Raw genomic sequence first — 22,105 nt, 5'->3', positions numbered from 1 at the left:
AAATCAACAGATTCAAAGAAGGAAATATGATCCAGGATTCACATGGCTGCTTCCACATGCTTCAAAATACCCTTTTCCTTTCAAATTTGGATTGCTGAGACACCCTAATCTGTTAACACAGAGACAAGCAACCTGTGGCCAAGGATTTGCATATTTAAGCCTTAAATTTAATTTCAAAATAAATCAGTTGACCTTTCTGGAAAGAGTCATCCCTCGCTTTCCCAGTCAGGCAGGAAAAAAGGAAGTGAAAAGAGTGCAGAATATATGTTGCTCAGTGTTGAATTATTGCAGAAAGCAAGTTCTGAAAAGAACAAGAATTGAACAAAAAGAAAAGGGATGACTGAGAAAAATAAATAATCCTTTTTCTTTCTTTCTTTTTGTTATGTATCTTTTTCAGGCTTTGAATGAGAATAACATTCAAGTTCAACCTCTGTCCTCATCTCAGCATCCTTTAAATGAGAAGTATGAAGTGCATATGAAACAGTGCAGTACATTGCTCATTTTGCAACAGCTCTCTCAAACTATCCACAGGAGTTTATCATACCTCATAAGTCTAAAATAATGATAACTAAACAAAGATAATTTAAATTATGTTAAAAGAATTATTGATCCTCAAATACTTTAAATTATCTATGAGAGAGAGAGAGAAAAAAAATCAAGTACAATCTTTTTTCAATCCCTTGACATAGGATTTTTTTTATGCCTTGACATAGGATTAGTAATATCTAAAACAGATCATTCCACATGGGGGCATGGCCCAAGCAAATCACAGGAGTAAAATTCATGAAGCCAAGTGACCTACATGGTATTCTTCAATTTGGCAGTGGCATATGGACAGAACAGTGGTTGCAAGGAAAGCTAGATCCCATATTTTCTAACAGAAACTGGCAATACCAACCATAGAGAATTAATATAGAGCAGTGTTTCTCAACCTTGGTGACTTTAAGTCCTTTGGACTTCAACTCCCAGAATTCCCCATAGCTGGCTGGGGGATTCTGGGAGTTGAAGTCCATAGGACTTAAAGTCACCAAGGTTGAAAAACACTGATATAGAGTTTCCATGGGTGCCACATGCAAAGTTTTTTTTCTCTCTCTGCTAATTATTTTTAAATAAATAACAGCTTTCCAGGATTGCAATGCCCGACTATAACAATAAAAACAGGACTTCCCAAAGGGAAAAAAAATCTCTGAAATCTTCTTTTTCCTTCACTTTGCATCATAATTCTGACCTTCATTTTGGTCTTGAGGGTTCAGTGTAATTACAATAATCTTTCTGAGTCCCTGTATGCCCCAATTGATGCATCAAATTCTAGTTCCATTGATTGCCAAAAGGAAAAGAGACAAGCAGGACTTTCATCCGGTCTGCTGAATCTGGAACCAGCCTCTTTCTTTCTGGCAATGAAATTCCAGAACAGCCATCTGCTTTCTGAAACCACTATCCAGCTTCTTATCTACACAGGATTTCTGTGGAAGTTGCTCACAGCTGCCTAATTCAACAATATTTGTACAATCTGTGTACAAAGAGATGAATGATCTATCACGGATAAGGCCTGTTTTGGGATTAGTGTATGACAGCAGAAATATTCATCTCTTTTAAATTGTAATATCTTGCACTTATTTTCAGGCTGCCTCTGAGGGGAAAAAAACTAGAAAAGAAGTCCAAAACAATTATTATGTTTTCCTTATATTTTATTCCACAATAAGTCCTGTTGATTCCATGGGGTTTACACTCAGGGGGGTGTTTTTAAAATTATAGTTTCAAATTGAATATTCCAATATGTGTCTTAATTTTAGTCCAATTGTTTTGCTCTTTATTTTGGAATTATTTTCTCTGCTTTTGCACTCAAATTTTACTTATGTGTCATTCCTGTTTTTTATTTATTTGAAAAAAATTATATTGTACCTTTCGTAGTTTTCTTTTAAATAAGAAAATTGGATCTGTAATAGATTTATGCTAATCCTAATGACAAGTGATGTTATTTGATAATATATGCTAATTATAATTAAATAATGTATATGTAATATATAAATGCCTTCTATATTTATATTTATAATCTAAATTATAAAGTTATAGTGTATTTTGTTCATTGCTAAAGAATAAATACAATAAAAGTACATATCACTAAGATTTAAAAGATGCTTGGAGTATTTTATTTTTTGTTTGTTTGTTTATATCTTGCCTTTATTACATTTATTTTCAGAGACCCACAGATCTTTGTAACAAGGATATGCAACTTACTAATAACCAATAGCCACGTTTAACATTTGGGGATGACATGGGAGATTGCAGGGGGTGGGAACATTGATGCAAATTATGTTATAATTGCGAGAACAATTAGGATTTCTGAAATTGTTTTTCAGAAGCAAATGTGCTGAGGACCACTAGATGGCAGCAAACAGATTCAAGAGCCCTACATGATTCTCTGCTGCTATCTCTTGGTCATCTGGATTTTTGCAGCTAAGTTTTGTGATTTGAAGTAAAATAAATAAAATTATCAACTAAAAAGAACTGTCTTAATACATTAAGTCACAGATTTAAAGTTCTTAACCAGCTCAATCACCACAAATCTGCAAGAGTCAAAACTGCAAATACTCAATGGCAAGAGAAGAGACATAGTCTTAGAAACATCCTTTGTTTTAGGGTTTATTTTATTTGCTAACACTTGCATTCAATTAGATATCCTTCATCATTCTTATTTGACATGGTTCTTCAGGTGCATTGCTTTGAAACTATAATTTAGTTGTTGGCATCTCCATCAATTTATTCAGTAATGACTGAATTTAAAAATGTTCACTTTAACCCACAATTCATTATTTTTCCTTTATTTAATTTGTCAGTTCATTAGCCCATTTTTGTCCCGTGCATTTATTATTAGATTTCAAGGTAATTAATTTTTATCACTTCATCATTTTGTGCTCCATATATTTGAATAGCTAAATAAAACTTTTTAAAAACAAGAAAAAGAAGCTAATCTTCTCAAATCTCATATTAATGCCTATAACAAAAATATGATTATAAAATGCATATACCAAATACTTTTTAGACTTCATAAAAAGGCCAGTTACGGACAATTAAATAAGCCACCTGCCCACTGTAATATTAATTTTATTTATTTGATTATTTACAGTATATCCCACCTTTATTATCTTTATGAATAATTCGAGCTGGTGAACATATCCAACACATGTTCCTCCTTCCATTTTCTCACAGCAACAACCCTGTGAGGTGAGTTGCGCTAAGAGAGTGACTGGCACAAGATCGCCAAGCTTGATTTCATGGATAAGACAGGTCTTAAATTCCCAGTCGCTTGCTTTCTAGCCTGGTGTATTAGCCAGTAGAACAAACTATTTAAACTGGCCAAGTTTCTTCTACTCCCACTTTTCTTATATTTCTACTACTTTTTATTTAACTAATGCTTTATTGTTTATTGGTGTCCTTTATCATAGGACAGGGTTGTTTCAAATTACAGTAATTTATAAATGAGTGGGATGCTTTTTGGAAAGAAAGGCTATAAACAGAAGGAACTACACTTAGAAACCATTATTGTACAGTCACTTCTGCTCAAGGAATTTATGGTACTTTCAACTCAGTTCTGGTAACTGAGTGGGAATATCCTATGTAGTCACTAAAGCATTCTAAAATAGGAACATTGTTTGCCAAGTGAATTATATATATAGTAGACTTAGCAACATCCATGAAGAGGTGAACCAATTGGACAAGATTGTGGTCACAACACAATCTAAGGCCCTTTCTTCTGTACATCCATGACATTTCCCCAGTTTGGATTGTGCCTGTGGATGCCATTGGATATATGTCTATGGAGATTCTCAAAAGTGTTTTTCCAAAAGGCACCTGGACTTTCTTGGTGTTTTCTTTGGAAACATGCACTGGCTACCTATTAGTCTCCGAATACACTTCAAGGTGCTGGTCGCTACCTATAAAGCCCTACATGGCATCGGACCTGGGTACCCGAGAGACCACCTCCTGCCGATTACCTCTCTCAGACCAATTAGATCGCACAGGTTGTGTCTCCTCCGGATTCCATCTGCCAGCCAATGTCGGCTGGCGACTCCCCGGGGCAGAGCCTTCTCTGTTGCAGCTCCGGCCCTCTGGAACGAGCTCCCTGTTGAGATCCAGATATTTACTACCCTCCCGGCTTTCCGCAAAGCCACCAAGTCCTGGCTGTTCCAGCAGGCTGGGGGGAGCTGAGAAGCATCTACCTCCACAGAAATTGTGAATGTTGGTTTTGTTTTTAATATGTTGTCTTTGTCTCGTTCCCCCTTTTCCCTTGTCTTTTGTGAGCCGCCCGGAGTCCTCCGGGAGTGGGCGGCATACAAGACAAATAAATAATAATAATAACAACAACAACAACATTTCATTTCTCATTGAAGAAGCTTCTTCATTCTTACTGACTAGGGATGGAAGGATTTATATTCTTTGTTAAAACTGAACAGCCCTTTGTCAACAGAGGGGAAGGGATACACCACCTGTCCTTTAGAAGTCCTAAGAAAGTTCCACACCCATTTATATTCTGGTTCAGAGGGCTCCTAAATAAACCCCAAGTGGCCTTAATGACTCTCTATTAACCAACTCTCAGAAGGCTAATGACCAAATGATTGCAAAGAATATAAATCCTTCCATTCCCTCCAGTCAGTTAGAACTGAAGAAGATTCTTGGATGATAAGTAGCACATTTTCAAAAAAATATCAAATACAGTTGCCTTTGGGGAGGAAAACATCTTCAGGAAAAAGCTATTGGCTAGACCAGTGTTTCCCAAACTTGGCAACTTTAAGACTTGTGGACTTCAACTCCCAGAGTTCTCCAGCCAGAAGAGCTAGCTGGAGAATTCTGGGAGTTGAAGTCCACAAGTCCTAAAGTTGACAAGTTTGGGAACCACTGGGCTATACCAACATATGCTGCAATTAATGCTCCTACAATAGACATCTTGGAGATCTCTGGGGTGCTAGGGCCCTTTTAAATTATAACGTAGATGTGAGTATGAATATCCTGAAATAGACTGCTTTGTGAGGTGGTGGTTTCTCCTTCACGGGAAGTTATTTCAACAGAGACTAGATGACCATTTGTCAGGGAAGCTGGAGTAGCAAATTCTTGTACTGGGTAGAGGGTTAGACTAGATGATCTCCCAAATTCCTTGCAACTCTCACATTCTGTTATGGCTGTGCAATTATATTTACGGGTCTTTGAAGTATTTCTGCAACAAGTTTTTCTGACAGGAAAATATGAAAGGCTTTAATATTAAAGGAGTAAAAGACAATACGATTAGGATTAAACCTTAAATAATAAAGTATCTCCTTTATTACCTCCAATAATAACACAATCCCTGTCCAGAAAGGAAAATATAGGAAAACTATATGAAACCCCTTGTGATATAAATATGACATAGAAACCAAAGCCCATGTTCTTCTGTGTTGCAAGCTCTACAGGAATTTATGCCACCAGTTGATTAACCCTGTTTTATTTAAATTTCAGAGGGGATTCTGATAGCTTTTATTTATCAGTTAAATAATCAAGGTATATAAAAGTATATACCTATACTTTTGCTATAAAAGTAGCTACATTTTGCTACATTATATGTAAGCTTTGCCCACAAATGGTTGCTAAGAGTTCTTGTTATTTAGGGGATAGTTTTGTGTTTTTCCTTATGTTGAGTGTACTTGTATTGGTCAATAACCAAAATAAAGTTATGTCTGTCTTCAAATAAGCTCCAAAGTGCTATAATGAGAAATTCCAAAAAACTTCTCAAGCATCTAGAAAACAAGATAGAAAGAGAAGGTTCGTTTTTAGGGAAAGAAAACTTTCGAGAAATTGCAAAACACAGTAGGCCTAGCATCAGTGACTGCTTCATTTAGACTGCTTCAATATAAATAAGATTGCACACTGGCATGTACATGTATTTAATTTTAATGAATTATAAAAAAATACAAAATACAATCTAGAAAACCAACATAATATCATGAAATTTACTTCTATTACAAGACATATATAACATTTAGGGAGCAGTGAATACACACTATCTACAGTTCCAAAATTAAATCCAATGCTACATTTTTTAAAAAGGTATTTTTAAAAAAAACTGAGGTATTTTATGGAATTTGATGCCAGTTTTACATGGCAAAATTACACTTTTATGATTATAGGATTAATTTTGAGGACCAAAGTTTGATTGAGAGGTGGATTTGCTACATTCCTGGAGGTGATGAATTATACCACCAAATGTATCCATTAATATAGGGGAAACTTTTGGAAAGAGATACCTAAATAAATAGAAAATCAGTACACATATAATTATACAAAATTATTTGTAAAAATGCAGAGGATTGTGGAGTGCAAAATTGTGGACTTTCAAATAAGTTTTAGTCCTCATTTTCATTCAGACATGCCTAGGGTTTCCAACATGATGCTCTAGGCCAAGTTCTGGCATTTCTGATTTTTGTTGAAAATGTTAAAACATGACAAAATCTCCCATGTTTGTATATCCAAAATAACTTATTATACTGCTGTGCAATTATGGCCCAAGAGTTAGTATTACTGTATCTAGACTGCAAAATTCCAAGTAACTACTAGATATCAGCAAAGAGTTAGTCTTGTCTTTTGTTTCTCTTTACAACACTTTTAATAGTTCCTAAAATTCTGCAACCAGCTTTGGCTACCCTAACAATAGTCATTTAAACATTCTTGGCCATGTAGGAAAAGTAAAATATAGGTGTCATGGACATTCCTCAGATTTAAAAGGAGATAAGTAGTAATAGGGTTATTCCCCACATTCTTTTTGCCTGAGCATTGTTTTTCTGTTTGTTTGGTTTTTTAAATCTTTCATGTTTCAATATGGTTTACAAAAGTAGTGTCATTTAGCCCTAAAACCACATTGTGGTCTTCAATATCTTGTCTAAGCCACTTTTCTCTGAACATTATCAGAGAAGTCACTATAAAATGAGAGCTGAAATAGAAATGTAGATTTTAAAAGACTGATTTTGTTAGTTCAGAGTTCACCTGCACCTTGTTTTTTAGTTCCTTAAACAAATTGTTTTTCTTTTAGCCTAGGCTCAATTGTTCGTCTCCTTGAACATAGGGTGAATCTCAATTTGATATGTTAAGCATGGCATCACTCATCAAGTGTTCAAGGCGCTCTCAAAATTATGAAATGAGGAACCATCTAAAATTCTCAGGAGAAATAATGGCTAAGCATTTCTTATATTTTGACAATTGGATTTCATCAATGCTTCTCACCTCCCACAAAAACAAAACTGCCACTTAAAACAGGAATTATTTATGCAAATTTGTATCATTCTAAATACAACTCTGAAGATCAGCTTTTCTTCACAGAAATTGTGGAACCGTTTTAATATACTTTTGAATAAAAAAGCAGGGGATTTCTAAACCAGTGTTTTTCAACCACTGTGCCGCGGCACACTAGTGTGCCATGACATAGTGTAAGGTATGCCGTGGGAAAAACACTTTATATATAGTCAATATAGGCACAGAGTTAATTTTTTTTAACATTTTCTAATGGTGGTGTGCCTCGTGATTTTTTTCATGAAAAAAGTGTGCCTTTGCACAAAAAAGGTTGAAAAACACTGTTCTAAACATTTTGCCAGCCCTCTAAATAAAAACTATGGAACGAAGTCCAGGGGTGAATTAATACCACAGAAAAAGTAAAACGCATCCAACATGACCTTCAGTTGCATCTTGCAGAAGAACGGTAAGGACAATCTTTATATCTTCCAAGAAACAAATATTTCATTATTAGTTGTTTCACTGAGGAATTCCTAATAAACCTCTGAGGAAACCCAAGTTTTGTTTATTACACTAACTGAAACAAACATGCCTCAAGACACCAGAAATTTCATTTCTAAGCATGGTATCCAGAAAAAAGTCTGAATGCTATATTAGAATTTAGAATGAGAACATTTGAGGCTCCCTATAAAGTTTGAATGTTTCTATTTTGGGGCATGCAGTTAGAAAGTGCCTTTACAACACTATGCCAGGTTGATGATTTTCATAGGGGGGGGGGGATGAAAGAAAGGCTCACCTCATCCAAATAAACAAACAAAAACTGAAAACATTTTGGGAAAGCACCAGTTCTCCTGGGAGTGAAGGAATTGTTGATTGTGCAAATGTCTCTGGGAACCTGTGAGTAAAATGTATGGGGAAATGCCTTTGCAGAAGTTCATGATTCCACTCACTTTGCTTCCTTCTCAAACCATATTTAATCCTGAGTTTCAATAATTGGTCCATCATTTTCTTTTCTTAGTTTTAAAGTGTTGCTAAGTTCACAATAAAATTCCTGGAAAATTTACAAAAGAATATTCCCAATATTTCTCTTTGAAATTGGTTCCATATGAACTCACGTTTGCTGCAAAAAACCTGGATAAAAGATAAAGCAGTAAAATTAAGCAATACTTGGAATTTAGGTAAATATGAGTGTGCATGCGTCGAAAGATTCCCATGTGAGGTCTGCTACTTTGAAATCATTCTTAAAATGTGTATAGCTCTACTACAAGTAGTCCTCATTTAGCAACTGCCTTGTTTAACAACCATTTGCAGTTATAGCAATTTGATAACCAATCCCTATATTTGCTCCCTTACAGTTCAGTAAAGCAAAAAAAAGCTGAAGCAAGCTCATAAGTACAGTCATAGTTTCACTTAACAAATGCTTCACTTAACTACCAAGCTTACAATCCCAACTGTAATCACTAAGAAAGATTACATACAGATCTACAGAATGAGTTGAATTTATTGATCATAATAACTGGACTTGTGGGATGTATTAGTGGACATTTTTCAAGACAGGGAAAGCCGTTCTACGGCAACATTCCAGTTACTCAACAGTATAAAAGATGTAGCAACTTATAAATTTCAATACCAAATGGAACAGAAGAGTATTTAACTCCTTAACTGGGGTTAAGGAAGGTGGCAAACTGATTTGTCTGATTTTAACATGGAAGCAATCCTAGTTGGGATCAGCTGCAATCAGCTCTACGTGGAGCTTCTTCTGAAAGACATTCAGAAACTTCTAATAATTTTGAATATGGTACCAGGCTATATTTCTACCCCAACCACATACTCCAAGTGATTCAGTGAAATTCAAACTGCTGGCTTTTATCTATAATGTCCTATATAAGCTTGACACCAAAATACCTTCAGGACTGTATTCTCCAGATGGAATTAGGCTTTGCAACTCATGCATCCCAAGTGAAACTGCTTTTGGTCCCCTACTACCAAATGAGGAGGGGAAACGAGGCATATCATTATTGTTTCATGGAGGTTGAATCCAAGTTAGGAGCCTCCTGGTTAATTATAGGCTCTCCCCACAATAGTAGCCTTTGGGATGATTGTTCTGGAGGTCTACAGTAACTGAAATGATGCTGGTGTATGGATGGATTTTTTAAATTTATTTGGAGGATTTTAGAATTTATTTTTTACTTCAACATTATTTTTGTTCTAAATATCCAAGAGTAGTATCTTTGCAATGGGTCAAATTAAATAAATGAATTAATAAAGTCTTAAAACGTGAATAGTTCTTCATGTCAACATGAAAGAGATGTTGGGCACTAATATGACAATATATCCTGTAAGATCAAATTTCTTATGGTGGGTCCCAATTCTGTAATTATAAGAAATAACCAAAAAAAAACACACAACCCCATAAATTACATAAGATGCAAAGGTACCTTTCAGGAGTTCTAGCAGCTCGTGGGATACTTGACCATCAAGGCATTTATATAAATTATGGGCTGTTCCATTATTCTGTTCAGAATCTCTCCACTTCCGCAACATCATACATTTATACATATTAACATCTTCTTCTTTTGCTTCAATCTGTTCGATATCTTGCAAGGTCAACTTCAGGCATCCAATACCAATGACCTTCCAGTCTTTACCCATTTTCATTGCGAGAACCATCAACTGATGATCTGTTAACAAGTAATTACTGTTCGTTCCATCTAAATGCACAAAGGCAGAAATTGGTTATAAGTAGTGATTGCTTTGTATACACTAGAGAAGCCTGCAGCGTGGGGTAAAAAATGGTACTATGGTTTTGTATGGAAGATTGGAGGACATGCAAATACCTATGGGGGGGGGCGGGATCTTTCCCATCTACCTTGACGGTAGAAGCATCTAGTAGCGAGTTAGCTGTGCTCTATACTGCATCAAGATTGACTGTGACATCTTAGTTGGAAATCTGACTGAGCTCTGCTGTTCTCTTTCAACTAGGATATTATTTCAAATGCGAAGATATGATTGTAATTGAGAAGGAATGAAAGATAAATCCAAGGGAAAAAACATGAAACAAGCCCAGGACTTTAAAGTCTCCACCAGAGCAGCAAAGTAGATAACAACTGACCCACAGCAGCATATCAGAGCCTCCATAAATAAGCCAAATAATGAGGTCAGCATAAATTTGAGTTTTGTAATGCATGTGATATTCATACCTCCTCATTCAATCATGAGAAGATAGGTGGGAAGCGAGAGAAGATGCCACCTATCCCAGTGCTGGCTTTCATGCCTAAGGAAGGACTAGAATTGTGTGCTTGCCCTCCCTCTCTCCCTCTCTCTCAATGCAATGATCTGATTCACACAGATATTCTTAAACCAGACATATAAATGGTAGATGTTTCTATTTACCACATTTTACTGCCACTGTTCATGCTACAGTCATACACAAAGGCTGGGATTTAACCATTATTATTCATGTTAAGGGGAGGAGATCTGATCAAGCTATTAAGGAAATATTCAAAACCAGATTCTATTAAGAATCTATTGCTGAAATCTCAAAATTAAATTCAGTGATGCAAGGCTTCCCAACCCCAAGCTGTGGCCTACTACTGGGCTGTGGCCCATTCAGAACCAGACTGCACAAGCAGTGGTCATGCACGTTCATGCATGCAGCTCCACTTGCACAGGTGGTATGCATGCTCGCATGGAACCACCCCTTCTCCCCCCCACACCAGTCGCCAAGCCAAAAATATGGGGAACCACTCCAGTAATGTAACATTTTAGCAGATAAGCAAGCGAGCTTCAGAGAAAACATAGTCAGATTTTGGTCAATTTCCAAGACAATATATTGCAGCGATGGCGAACCTTTTTTGGCTCACATGCCATAAGTGGGGGGAGCGCAGGGGGATCATGCACAGGCGTGCCACACCCATGACACAATGTGCTACTCCCCCAGCACGCATTCACACATGACAGGCGTGACACCCCCCCCCATTTTTTGCATGCTTTTTTCATCCTCCCCAGGCTCCAGAGGCTTTATAGGAGCCTGAAGAGGGCGAAAACAGCCTCCCCCCCCCCGAGATCCTCCGGAGGCTTCAGGAGCCTCGTGTGCCCTGACAAATGGCTCCGTGTGCCACCTGTGGCACGTGTGCCATAGGTTCGCCATCCCGGGTATATTGCTTTCATAGATTTCAAGTCATTTCAGATTTGTTGTTAAGATATGGGTGAATCTTACTGGGTGAAATTAGTATTGTCAGGCTGCTCCTTTTATCAATATATAATTTCTGTTGCAAAACCCATTCCAGTATTAGAGACAAACTGTAAGGCAGGATCCATAATTTAAAAAATGCATTGAGCAAGGTTACTTGTTAGTTCCATGATTATTTAACATCTATATAAATCATTTAATTATATATCTTGCCTTTTCACAGTAGCATTATCACCCTGTAAAGTTGCCTTGAAAAGGACTCTGTTTTTTGCTTTATGCAAATGTTTTTTTGTTTTCACAGACACAAGTCAGAGTCTGGCTGAATATAAACTGCTCTAAAACAAAGATTATGAAGTGTGTCACATGACTGATTAAATACAGATGACATATTAATAGACAGATAAGGGACAAGTGGAATGTTGTAAACATCGCAATAATTTTTCGTGACCCAAGATTATAGAGTGTGCAATTGCCATATGCAGCAAATAATGCATAAGATACTGCCTCTGCCAGTCTGAGATTTCATCACACAGCCAGCATTCACTTAGTGTTATAGCTTTAATGCCCAACTTTTACTTTTCTTTTGCTGCTATCAAGTGCAAAGAATCAGCATCACCCATTAAGTTGCACACAGGAAATTTCTAAAAGCTTATATGCAAGACTCTAGTCATCTAAAGTTCAACATTAAATTGTCACCAGATAAGGATCAAAAGAATTCAGGAAGAGTTAAACTTGGCACTTGTGGGAACGTAAAGTCTCTAAACTGATAACGCACTTAATTCTGCCTCCCAGCTCTTCTTCTATAGCTATACATAATACAAGGTTGTAATTATACTAACATTTAATTTTCCCAATCCTGGAAAAAACATTCTTCCAAGCACCCAAATATAACTCAGTTAGGCCAGGCATCTGTGGAGGTTACAACCTAGATTCTGATAGTAGTTGCTAAATCTCTCTTGTTGATTCAATTGGGATATTCCTCAAAACTAGTTGAAGGTCAAAATTTATCAAGATTTGAAGGAACTTCATTCAGACGTTTAACTTGATTACACTTGTTTCGAGATTAATGGCAACAATAACTGATAACTTCTGTTTATTGGTTTCAGTGAAGCCTTAATCTAATAGTCTATGTTCAAAGTTGTTTATATGAACTAAAAAAGTTTCACCTCTGCTAGTCATGTTCAGTTTACCTTTTTTTATTCCACTTTGTTTTATTTATTTTATATTATCCTTCAATTGTATATTATTTTACTCTGGATGGTTTGTCAATGACAGAAATAAACTACTTTAAAGCAGTGACATGCAGTCAGGGGAGGAAGGGCCTCACCACTGTGATCATGAAAAGAAAAAAAAATTAAAAGGAAAAAGGCTGAGGTAGTTGCTGCCAGAGTCACAGTGGATGACTCTGCTTAGTGCTTAACTGTTTAAAAAAGCCTCTAAAAAAGTGCCCTCTACAAGAGGAGGCGGGAGAACCACGTGCCTCATTTAGTCTATCTTTATGATCACTTGAGCAGAGTTAAGCAAGGGTTAAAAGCCGAAAAATTCTTTATGTAGATGAGGCACTTGGTTCTCTCGCCTCCTCCTGTAGAGGGCACTTTTTTAGAGGCTTTTTTAAACAGTTAAGCAGAGTCATCCATTGGGGACTCTGGCAGCAGCTAATCCAGCCTGACCTCAGCAGCTCTTGCCTTTTTCTTTTTACATTTTTACATTTTCATCATGGTAGACAAGAGCAGAGTTGAAATCCTCTGTGAAACAGGTTTTGGACATAGCAGCAGGGCTTTTGGACATAGCAGCAGGCCAGGGCTTTTGGACATAGCGGCAGGGCGGCTTTTGCCTTTAGCGCCGGGGCGGTGGGACGGCAACAGATCCCTTTGACAGGGGAAGTTGTAAAGCAGCTTAGGCCAAGGCCATACTAAGAATCTTCCAGCATCTTCCAAGTCACATGACCTACACGTTACTTTCCCCTATTTCTTAAAGCAGTTATTCATAAAAATACACAGGTTCAGCACAAGGGAATACAGAAACGTACATGCCCATATTCAGAGGAAATGCATCTGTATACACTCAATTAGGCCCAAATAGACACACGCATAAATATGTAGGTATTATGGCAGGGCTGTGAAACTCCCAGCCTGCAGGCCAGATGCATCACGCACTAGCGACGCTTACCCCCAGTTTAGCAAAAGGGGGGGAGAGTCCCGATACGTCATGTGATGCCACCATGATATTGTGAGTTTGACACCCCTGCATTATAAGATTTCCAGAGGGAGAAGTGGCAAAAGGAAGAAGGCTCTGTTAAAAGCGGAGGCAATGACCATGGTGAAGAACAAAGAGTCTGCAAGTATATTGGCTCTTTGAAACTCACCAGATAAAGGGAGTACAGGATATCATTCCTAATTGTTCCTTTCAAGGAGACAAATCTCCTGAAGGTTTTGAGTACTAGGAGACAAGAGAAAAGCCATCTTACGCAAAATGCAGTTGATACCTTTAAAAAGACACTACGTTAATATATTTCCTTTTCTATTCACATTTGGAAATTGCTTATTAATTTATTTTCAGGTATTAAAAAACCTTTGGAACAACATGTCAGAAAACACCAGATGAGTCTCTTCAATCCTTAATGAAATAAAAATTTAACTGCATGCCCAGAAACTTAAAAAATGAAATAAGCAGCAAAAAGCTAATTAAGACCTTGAATTTAGAAAGTTATAAATGGATTAAGGAACCAGATAAATTTGAAATAATATTATGGAATTAATTTTAAGAATCCTATTTGTGAAAAAGTTGACTTGCTTTAAATATAAAAGAGATAATCAATTTTAGAAATTGGACACTAGAGGGAACCAAAGGTTTTCATTTAAAGGAGGAGCATATATATAAACCTTAACAGCTACAGAGTGATGCAAAATGTTGTAACACTGAAAATGCTGAAGGATAATTTTGAAAAACGGACTCTGAAGTTATAACAACAGTCTTAATAATAATGTTCACCTCTATGGATAGATTTCTATGGACAGAAGTTGAGAACTATGTTGGAGGAATATCATCAGAAGATATACCAGAAGAGTCCTGGTTTTATTTATGAGAAAATATGGTACTTGTTATGATGAGAGTTGAAAGTCAATTCATTCATTCATTCATTCATTCATTCATACATACATACATACATACATACATACATACATACATACATACATACATATTCTCTTCACTGTATTCTTTCGGTTTTCTATTTTTTCCCTCTGCACATTTTATCCTTTCTACTCTTTTTTCTCTTTATTTTTATTAGTTTTTTACCATTGCATTATAATATTTAGTAACATTATTTTTAAAAACTAAACTTGAAGGTAACAGGTGCTATTAATTGTTTACTGTTTTTATATTGTGCTTTTATCCTTGTAAGCCATCTGGAGTCATTGAGAGTGAGTTTGGTGGCGATATAAATTTTTCTAAATAAATAAATGAATTGTTTCTCCGGGGAGAAAGAATGGACACAAATAAACACACCCAAACAAACATTGCTTATAACATGGAAGAGAGTTAAACATGCCTTCTATCGCCACTGTTGGTAAAAGAGCATAAATAATTATCAAAGAGGAGAAAATATAACTAATATCGTCTTAATTAGAATTTCAGGAATCTTTGCTGTAATTCATTTAAAAGTATCAAAGTAACAGAAATCTAAGATCTCCCTCTTGTGGACATTTATAAATACATTAATATTTCATAAAAATGGACTAAGAATGATTGCATAGGCATTCAAATGTTACATTTCCCTAGTTCAGATTGTTATTTCCTATTTAAAACACATTATTTCACTATATGGAAAAACTAAAAGTCACATTTAAAAAAAAAAAAGTACATAAAATATTTACCTGTGATGTCTGGCATTTTTCGTCGCTTACAGCAAAGTCCATTTTGAAGTTTGGTGGTAGCTTTTCGTTTCCCAACACCTAAAGCACACAAGGCAAAAAACCAGGAAGCATAGTGTAGTCTTTCATGCTTTTTTTAAAATAAAGGTTTTTTTTATTTTTTTATTTTTATACATTTCATTTTGTGAATGGTTTGATTCCTGGGTGTCATACATTTCAGTACCAATAAACATAACAGTATTATTCCTAATAATTACATTTCATTTTCATTTTTAGTTTTACTAACATGTAATTTCTACTATCATCCTTCAATTCTAAACCTTTTAATAGTCCTGCTATACACTGTATCATCTTAACATTTGTTTTTGCTATTTTTCCCCTCTTATTTCCACCTCTATTTTAGCCCTCCTTTTTTTCCCCCTTCCCCTATCATTCTAATATTCAAAAACGCTATCCTTCCTTTTTTCATTATTCAATATTTCAATATGCACTTCTAGCATCAATCAGGATCTTTCAAGCATTTATCAAATTACTTAATCCTAGCTTTTCACTTTTAATCACATTTTTATACATAATTAATAATACCCTTATACAAATTCTGTTTTTCAAAATTTACAAACTATTTTTCAGCCTCTATAATTCTAATAATAATATATATTATATTACTACCTTACTAATATATATTCAAAAATGAATTTTGTCTCACACCACATAAAGAGCAGTTATCCAACTTATATAGTTCTAATATTCATACACATTATAAGGTATTTTCATAAAATGTTGCTTTACATTCCTTTCCTTTCTCTCTATCCCACATCTTTCACCTTCATCCTAATTTTTAATCTTCTTTTTTTGTTGTCTCCCATGCACTTATTTTAATTCTTTTATTTTACCTACTTTTGAATCTGCACTGTAACTATGTTCTGTAATTTTTTCTCCCTTTTTCTCGCCCTTTTTCTCCACTGTCTAATTCTATGACTCCCTGTTCTAACCCACTTTTCTTCTTTCCAGCTGTATTAATGTTTCTCCCATTTCCTTTTCACATCTTTTAGAGTATTTCCCTTCTGTTCTACTCCCTTATTCACCATCAATTGTACTAATACAGGTGAAATTGAAAAATTAGAATATCGTACAAAAGTTCATTTATTTCAGTAATGCAACTTAAAAGGTGAAACTAATATATGAGATAGACTCATTGCATGCAAAGCAAGATAGTTCAAGCCGTAATTTGTCATAATCGCGATGATTATGGATTACAGCTCATGAAAACCCCAATTTTTATATCTTTTATAAAGATGTCTTTATAAAAAATAGTGTTGGATTATGTTTTAGCCCCCAATAGGCTTTTCTGTCCAATTTTAGCTGGTAATCACCATCTTTTCCCCTAAACCTTCATATTAAGTCTTAATTATTTCATTTGACTGCCTTCTACACTTTAATAAAACATTAAGGAGGTCGCAGACAGTAACTGGATTATATATTGTCTTAGATAGAACACAAGATTAGCAAAGGCATTATTATGTTGTGCTTCAGCAATAATAGATGGCTACAATTTCCCCAGATGTTTATAGTTGGAAAGACACATGAATGCTCCCTTTGAGTAGTCACAGAAAAGTGAATGTAAATATATGCCGTACAAAACAGATTTTAAACAGATCTGTTTCAAACACTTACGGTTAAGAGATTTCTCCTGCTCATTATCATTCTGGTTATGTAGAGTCCAATCAGCTACCCAAATGCAAAAATAAAATAAAATTAAAATGTGGTAAAGTAATTTGCAATACTAATTAAAGGATGACATAGTTAAAGAATGATATAAATAATATAGGTCAAACAGACATTTACTGTGCAAGTAAGTTTATAGCTTTTAAAAATATATGGGCCAAATCTTCAATGAATTTTATAAAGCAGAAACTAATCAAGCAAGTAAATATAAAAGTTGAGTTTCCTACTACTCACAAATACCTAGTCAAAACAGAAAGATCTAGTTATCTAGGGTCAACTGCCCTGTATCTGAGAGCAAAGGAAAAGGCCAAAATACATAGTGTTTCTTATGTCCTAAGATTACAGTACATTAAATTTTTCTTCAATCATTGTGGAAAAGGAGAAATTCAGAGTAACTTTGCTACAGTACCTACAAAGATGCCCGAAAACTTTGATAAATGCAATGAACCTGAGCAAAGATAAGAGGAGGGTCCATTTTTCATTTTGTACTAAGTTTTTAGAGATATAAGCGAGATCATAAGAAAATCAATTTGCTTGAGTTGTAAGGCATATGAAGGGAACTGGAAAAGGAACAGAAGGGACTGGTTTCTGTGGAAGAAAAAAAAATGCTTGATATTCTCTTCTGCCCCTCCTCCAATAAAACTCAAGCAAATGGGCTTTGCGGTTTTCATTGCTGATTTTTCTGCACATTCCAAAACTCAGAGAAGAATTATGCTCCACAATGATAATCTTATCTAAAATTAGAAAGAAAATAATATTACATTCAAATAACTACATGTTTGTATTTGCAATTTCTGCAAAGCTCAAGCTACAGACATATTAAAATAATCCTTAGGATCAAAATATAACTTTGGGATCACATAAGACTATAGATCTAGCATAATACATATCGTATTGTTTCCTTAATTTTCCTTCACCTTGTGATTACATAAAATTCCAAACTAGTTTTTCACATAAAAAACTAAAAATATTTATGTTCATTCTGTAGATTTTTGGGGAGTAGGAGCTTTAAACTTGAAAGCTAATTTTATTTAGAAAAATAAATGAAACCCAAAGTAACATAAAATGCACAAATTTTCACTGTAGGCAAATTTGTTAATTACAATGCATTATTAATAATGATAATAATAAAATAATAGAATTTCTAGACATATGCATGATGCACTAAATTGTGCTCAATATATGCTCACATTCTCTGAGCTTTGCCTTCCACACAACTTCTTCGGACTCCAAATCCACCAAAGATAACATAAGTTCCATTGGCTGTTCTAAATATACCTCAAAGAAAGGCTTCTCTGCCAGGGTAGAGTCATCTCCAAACTGAATTTCCTAGAAAAAGGATATTGAAATATTAAAAGTCTGCTTACTGTGACAAAATACATTTCTTCTTTAAAGTACTTTGTTATTAATGAATAAAATAGTTTGCTGTACATGCTATTATCATACCAAAGGCTAGAGCTCACTTAAAATAACAAAATTGAAAGTACAAATGATGATATTTTCATGTTTCACAAACTCTATATATGTTGACAAACCAATTCTAAAAGAAAGAGAAACATACCTCAGGGGTTATGTCAGCTTCTGGATCACTAGTTAATCTGTATTTCTTTCCATTTTGCAACAATTTATGACAAGGAGGTTTTTCAATTTTAATGAATTTATTAAGAGATCGTCTTACAGTTTTGGATATATCCTAGAAATTAAACCAAAGCTTTTTATCCATATCAAGAAATGGAAGAATAATAATAGACATATTAAAATAGATATATAGTTTATTAATGTATTTCAATCTAAAATGGAGTTAAGTTATCCTACCTGTCCAATATTTTAAATTCATTCCAGTGGTGAGTTACAGCTGATACGCCCCAGTACGGACATATCAGTGCCTGCTGGGAGCAGCAGGCACTGTTCTGGTACAGTGCTTCAGAGGGCCCACCCACCTGCCGGCGTTCCTTACCTATATTTGACACAACCGGGCCATTTGCACATGCATACACAGCGTGCAGCGACTGCGCAATGCTCCACTGAGCAGCTGGAGCATCGCAGGGCAGTGGTGTGCATGCGTTATGCAACGCATGTGCACGCAGTGGACACCCGGCCCCGTCGCAGTGAACCGGTTGCGACGGGATCTGGAGCCCACCACTGATTCATTCATTATATTGGTATTTTGGCTCCCATTTGTTTTGTTAGAAAGAAATTGTACTTTCTTAGTTTTAAGCATAGGAACCCTAGAAATGTGCAGAATACAGAACTGGTATATAGTATTAATATAGCATTTAATTTAGCTATCTGCCTAGCCTTTGTTTGGCAAGATTTCTCACTGTTTTATTTTTCTTTTGGGTCACAAACAAAATCTTTAAAAGTACAATAAAAACAAATTAAATACATTAAAAAATAAAATAACAATAAAATACATTAAACTAAGATATATGTACATTATTCAATAAGATAAAATAATGATAAGAAGTACAGCAGAAACTGAAATTCAAAATGGCATTTCAATCTCCTGAATGTCACCCAGCTGATCCAGGTTGGGTGAACTTACACCAGGTTTGGGTTCCTGCCGGCATTACTGCCGGTTCAGCATGCAAAAAAAATTGCATGCGTACACTCCACACACATACGCATGTGCACCTAAAAAGGTCTGTGCATGCGCACAATGTTAGAAAAGGAAATATATATATAATTTTTTGCAATGAAGATTGTTTTGCACATGTGCAGAACTGAAAATCAAGATGCCGCCACCACCAATAGAACCTGTTCGGGGGCGTGGCAGGCCAAGTTACTACCTACTTGGCCAAACCGCTCCAAACCAGTAGGAACCCACCTCCGACTTAAATCCACTGACTTTTACTTGCAATGGCAAGAGATCCAAACTTAATCACTTTCTTAGAACTTTTTATTAAGAATCCGCTAGAAAGAACTGTACAGTCAAAGCTTCTGCCTTTAAAAAGATGAAGAATTTATTTTTCCAAAAAAGAAAAAAATAGTTGATCTTACCTTTATAAATGAATTGTTATTTGTAGCTATATATACACGGAATTTCAAGGAAGGATGATTGTTGATAACTTTATATAAAATGACTACCCCGTGATAATATACTGAATCATTTCCCTCAATTACTGGTCCAACTGGAGATAGTGAGCTCACGTGCCACTTGACATGTGTGGTTGAATGATCAATGGAGCTTTCAAATTCCGGACTATTCTTTTTGAAATGGAATACTTTGAAGGCCTTCTCAGACAAGTGATCTGCACACAAATTCCAAAATGTTAGAACTTTCTAAAGAATGTGCCACAATACATAAATAAATGAAATAATTTACAATGAATCTTACCATTCAGGCAGAGGGTGTGTGGAAACTGAATCGAAGTAAGAGCAGAAGAGGAACATTTGATATCAAATATAGGGCCTACGACAATCCAAGGTTCTTTAACATAAGCAGCATATTTGGTCCAAGACAAAACTGAATATTCAATGGTAACAGATCTGGTTACTTCAAAAATTAATCCTGTCACTGTACATTCAAAAGTTCCTTCACAATCCAGCTTCAAGCTAAACAAATGACATACAAAAGATAACACTGAATCTCTAAATGATATTTGTAGTTTTTTTATCTTTCCATATAAATAATTAAAAACACATAAGACAGAATATTGGTTCTAGCATAATTCTTCCACCTATGAGCATTAAGATAATCTATTGTTGACTTTTGCGTCTAAAATAATATGCTAATTAAAAATGTTTTGAAATTGTCAAGCAAACCATTTCTTAACAATACAAAAAAGATGAAAGTCACAAATGTTATTTTTCAGTGCAAAAACCCTTAGCAAACAGATTGTTACCTATTAATATACTGTAATTATTATATATATATATATATATATATATATATATATATATATATATATATATATATATATATATACACATATATATATACACATATATATATACACATATATATATACACATATATATATACACATATATATATACATACATACATACATACATACATACATACATACATACATACATACATACATACATATATATATATATATATATATATATATATACACACATACATACACTTAAAGTCACAACCCCTGGTATGCCCAAGTATGGGAGGAAGGTCACACTTCCACTCTCTGTCATTAGGCTCGTCACAAGAGACCATCCAGACAGAAACCCAATATTTTTTACTGTTGCCTTTTTTGTTACATTTGTTATATTTATGCTGATAAATAAATAAAGGGAGACTAGTATAGATCTATTTCAAGCTATTTAGCTCTCATCAGCTAGCCATACCCAAGTTTGGAATCGAAATATAACAAATGTAACAAAAGAAATATAACAAATGTAACAAAAAAGGCAACAGTAAAAAATATTGGGTTTCTGTCTGGATGGTCTCTTGTGACGAGCCTAATGACAGAGAGTGGAAGTGTGACCTTCCTCCCATACTTGGGCATACCAGGGGTTGTGACTTTAAGTATATACGTCCCACCCTGGCTGGCTGATAAGGAAGTCGTTCTCTGTAGCTCAAATGGTTAACTCCCTGCCTGGGAGGCAATAGAGCACAGGTTCGATTCCAAACTTGGGTATGGCTAGCTGATGAGAGCTAAATAGCTTGAAATAGATCTATACTAGTCTCCCTTTATTTATTTATCAGCATAAATATAACAAATGTAACAAAAAAGGCAACAGTAAAAAATATTGGGTTTCTGTCTGGATGGTCTCTTGTGACGAGCCTAATGACAGAGAGTGGAAGTGTGACCTTCCTCCCATACTTGGGCATACCAGGGGTTGTGACTTTAAGTATATACCTCCCACCCTGGCTGGCTGATAAGGAAGTCGTTCTCTGTAGCTCAAATGGTTAACTCCCTGCCTGGGAGGCAATAGAGCACAGGTTCGATTCCAAACTTGGGTATGGCTAGCTGATGAGAGCTAAATAGCTTGAAATAGATCTATACTAGTCTCCCTTTATTTATTTATCAGCATAAATATAACATATATATATATATATATATATATATATATATATATATATATATATATA

General features: G+C 35.2%; 1 protein-coding gene across 2 annotated transcripts in view; it reads right to left on the bottom strand.

Annotated features, from left to right (window-relative positions):
• Positions 1-5,906: 5,906 nt before the first annotated feature.
• The window catches only part of LOC106557369 (NACHT, LRR and PYD domains-containing protein 1a), a 28,900-nt gene continuing 12,701 nt past the window's right edge, over positions 5,907-22,105 (bottom strand). The window contains exons 9-16 of one of the 2 annotated variants that reach the window (XM_014076594.2): positions 20,381-20,598; positions 20,044-20,294; positions 18,605-18,736; positions 18,234-18,372; positions 16,993-17,046; positions 15,322-15,399; positions 9,693-9,965; positions 5,907-8,385 (exon numbers count right to left, since the gene is read on the bottom strand). In XM_014076594.2, coding sequence (XP_013932069.2) covers positions 8,366-8,385; positions 9,693-9,965; positions 15,322-15,399; positions 16,993-17,046; positions 18,234-18,372; positions 18,605-18,736; positions 20,044-20,294; positions 20,381-20,598 — 1,165 coding nt within the window. In that variant the 3' untranslated portion in view covers positions 5,907-8,365. Of the gene's footprint in view, positions 8,386-9,692; positions 9,966-13,087; positions 13,886-15,321; positions 15,400-16,992; positions 17,047-18,233; positions 18,373-18,604; positions 18,737-20,043; positions 20,295-20,380; positions 20,599-22,105 lie in introns of those variants that run through there. The other variant, XM_087725311.1, reaches the window with a different exon arrangement.

The sequence above is a fragment of the Thamnophis sirtalis genome, unplaced genomic scaffold (assembly GCF_051295495.1).
Source record: "Thamnophis sirtalis isolate CommonGarterSnake01/CBP01778 unplaced genomic scaffold, rThaSir2_p1.2 scaffold_11, whole genome shotgun sequence".
NCBI classification, from domain to species: domain Eukaryota; kingdom Metazoa; phylum Chordata; class Lepidosauria; order Squamata; family Natricidae; genus Thamnophis; species Thamnophis sirtalis.
This window is presented reverse-complemented; position numbering and strand designations above follow the sequence as displayed.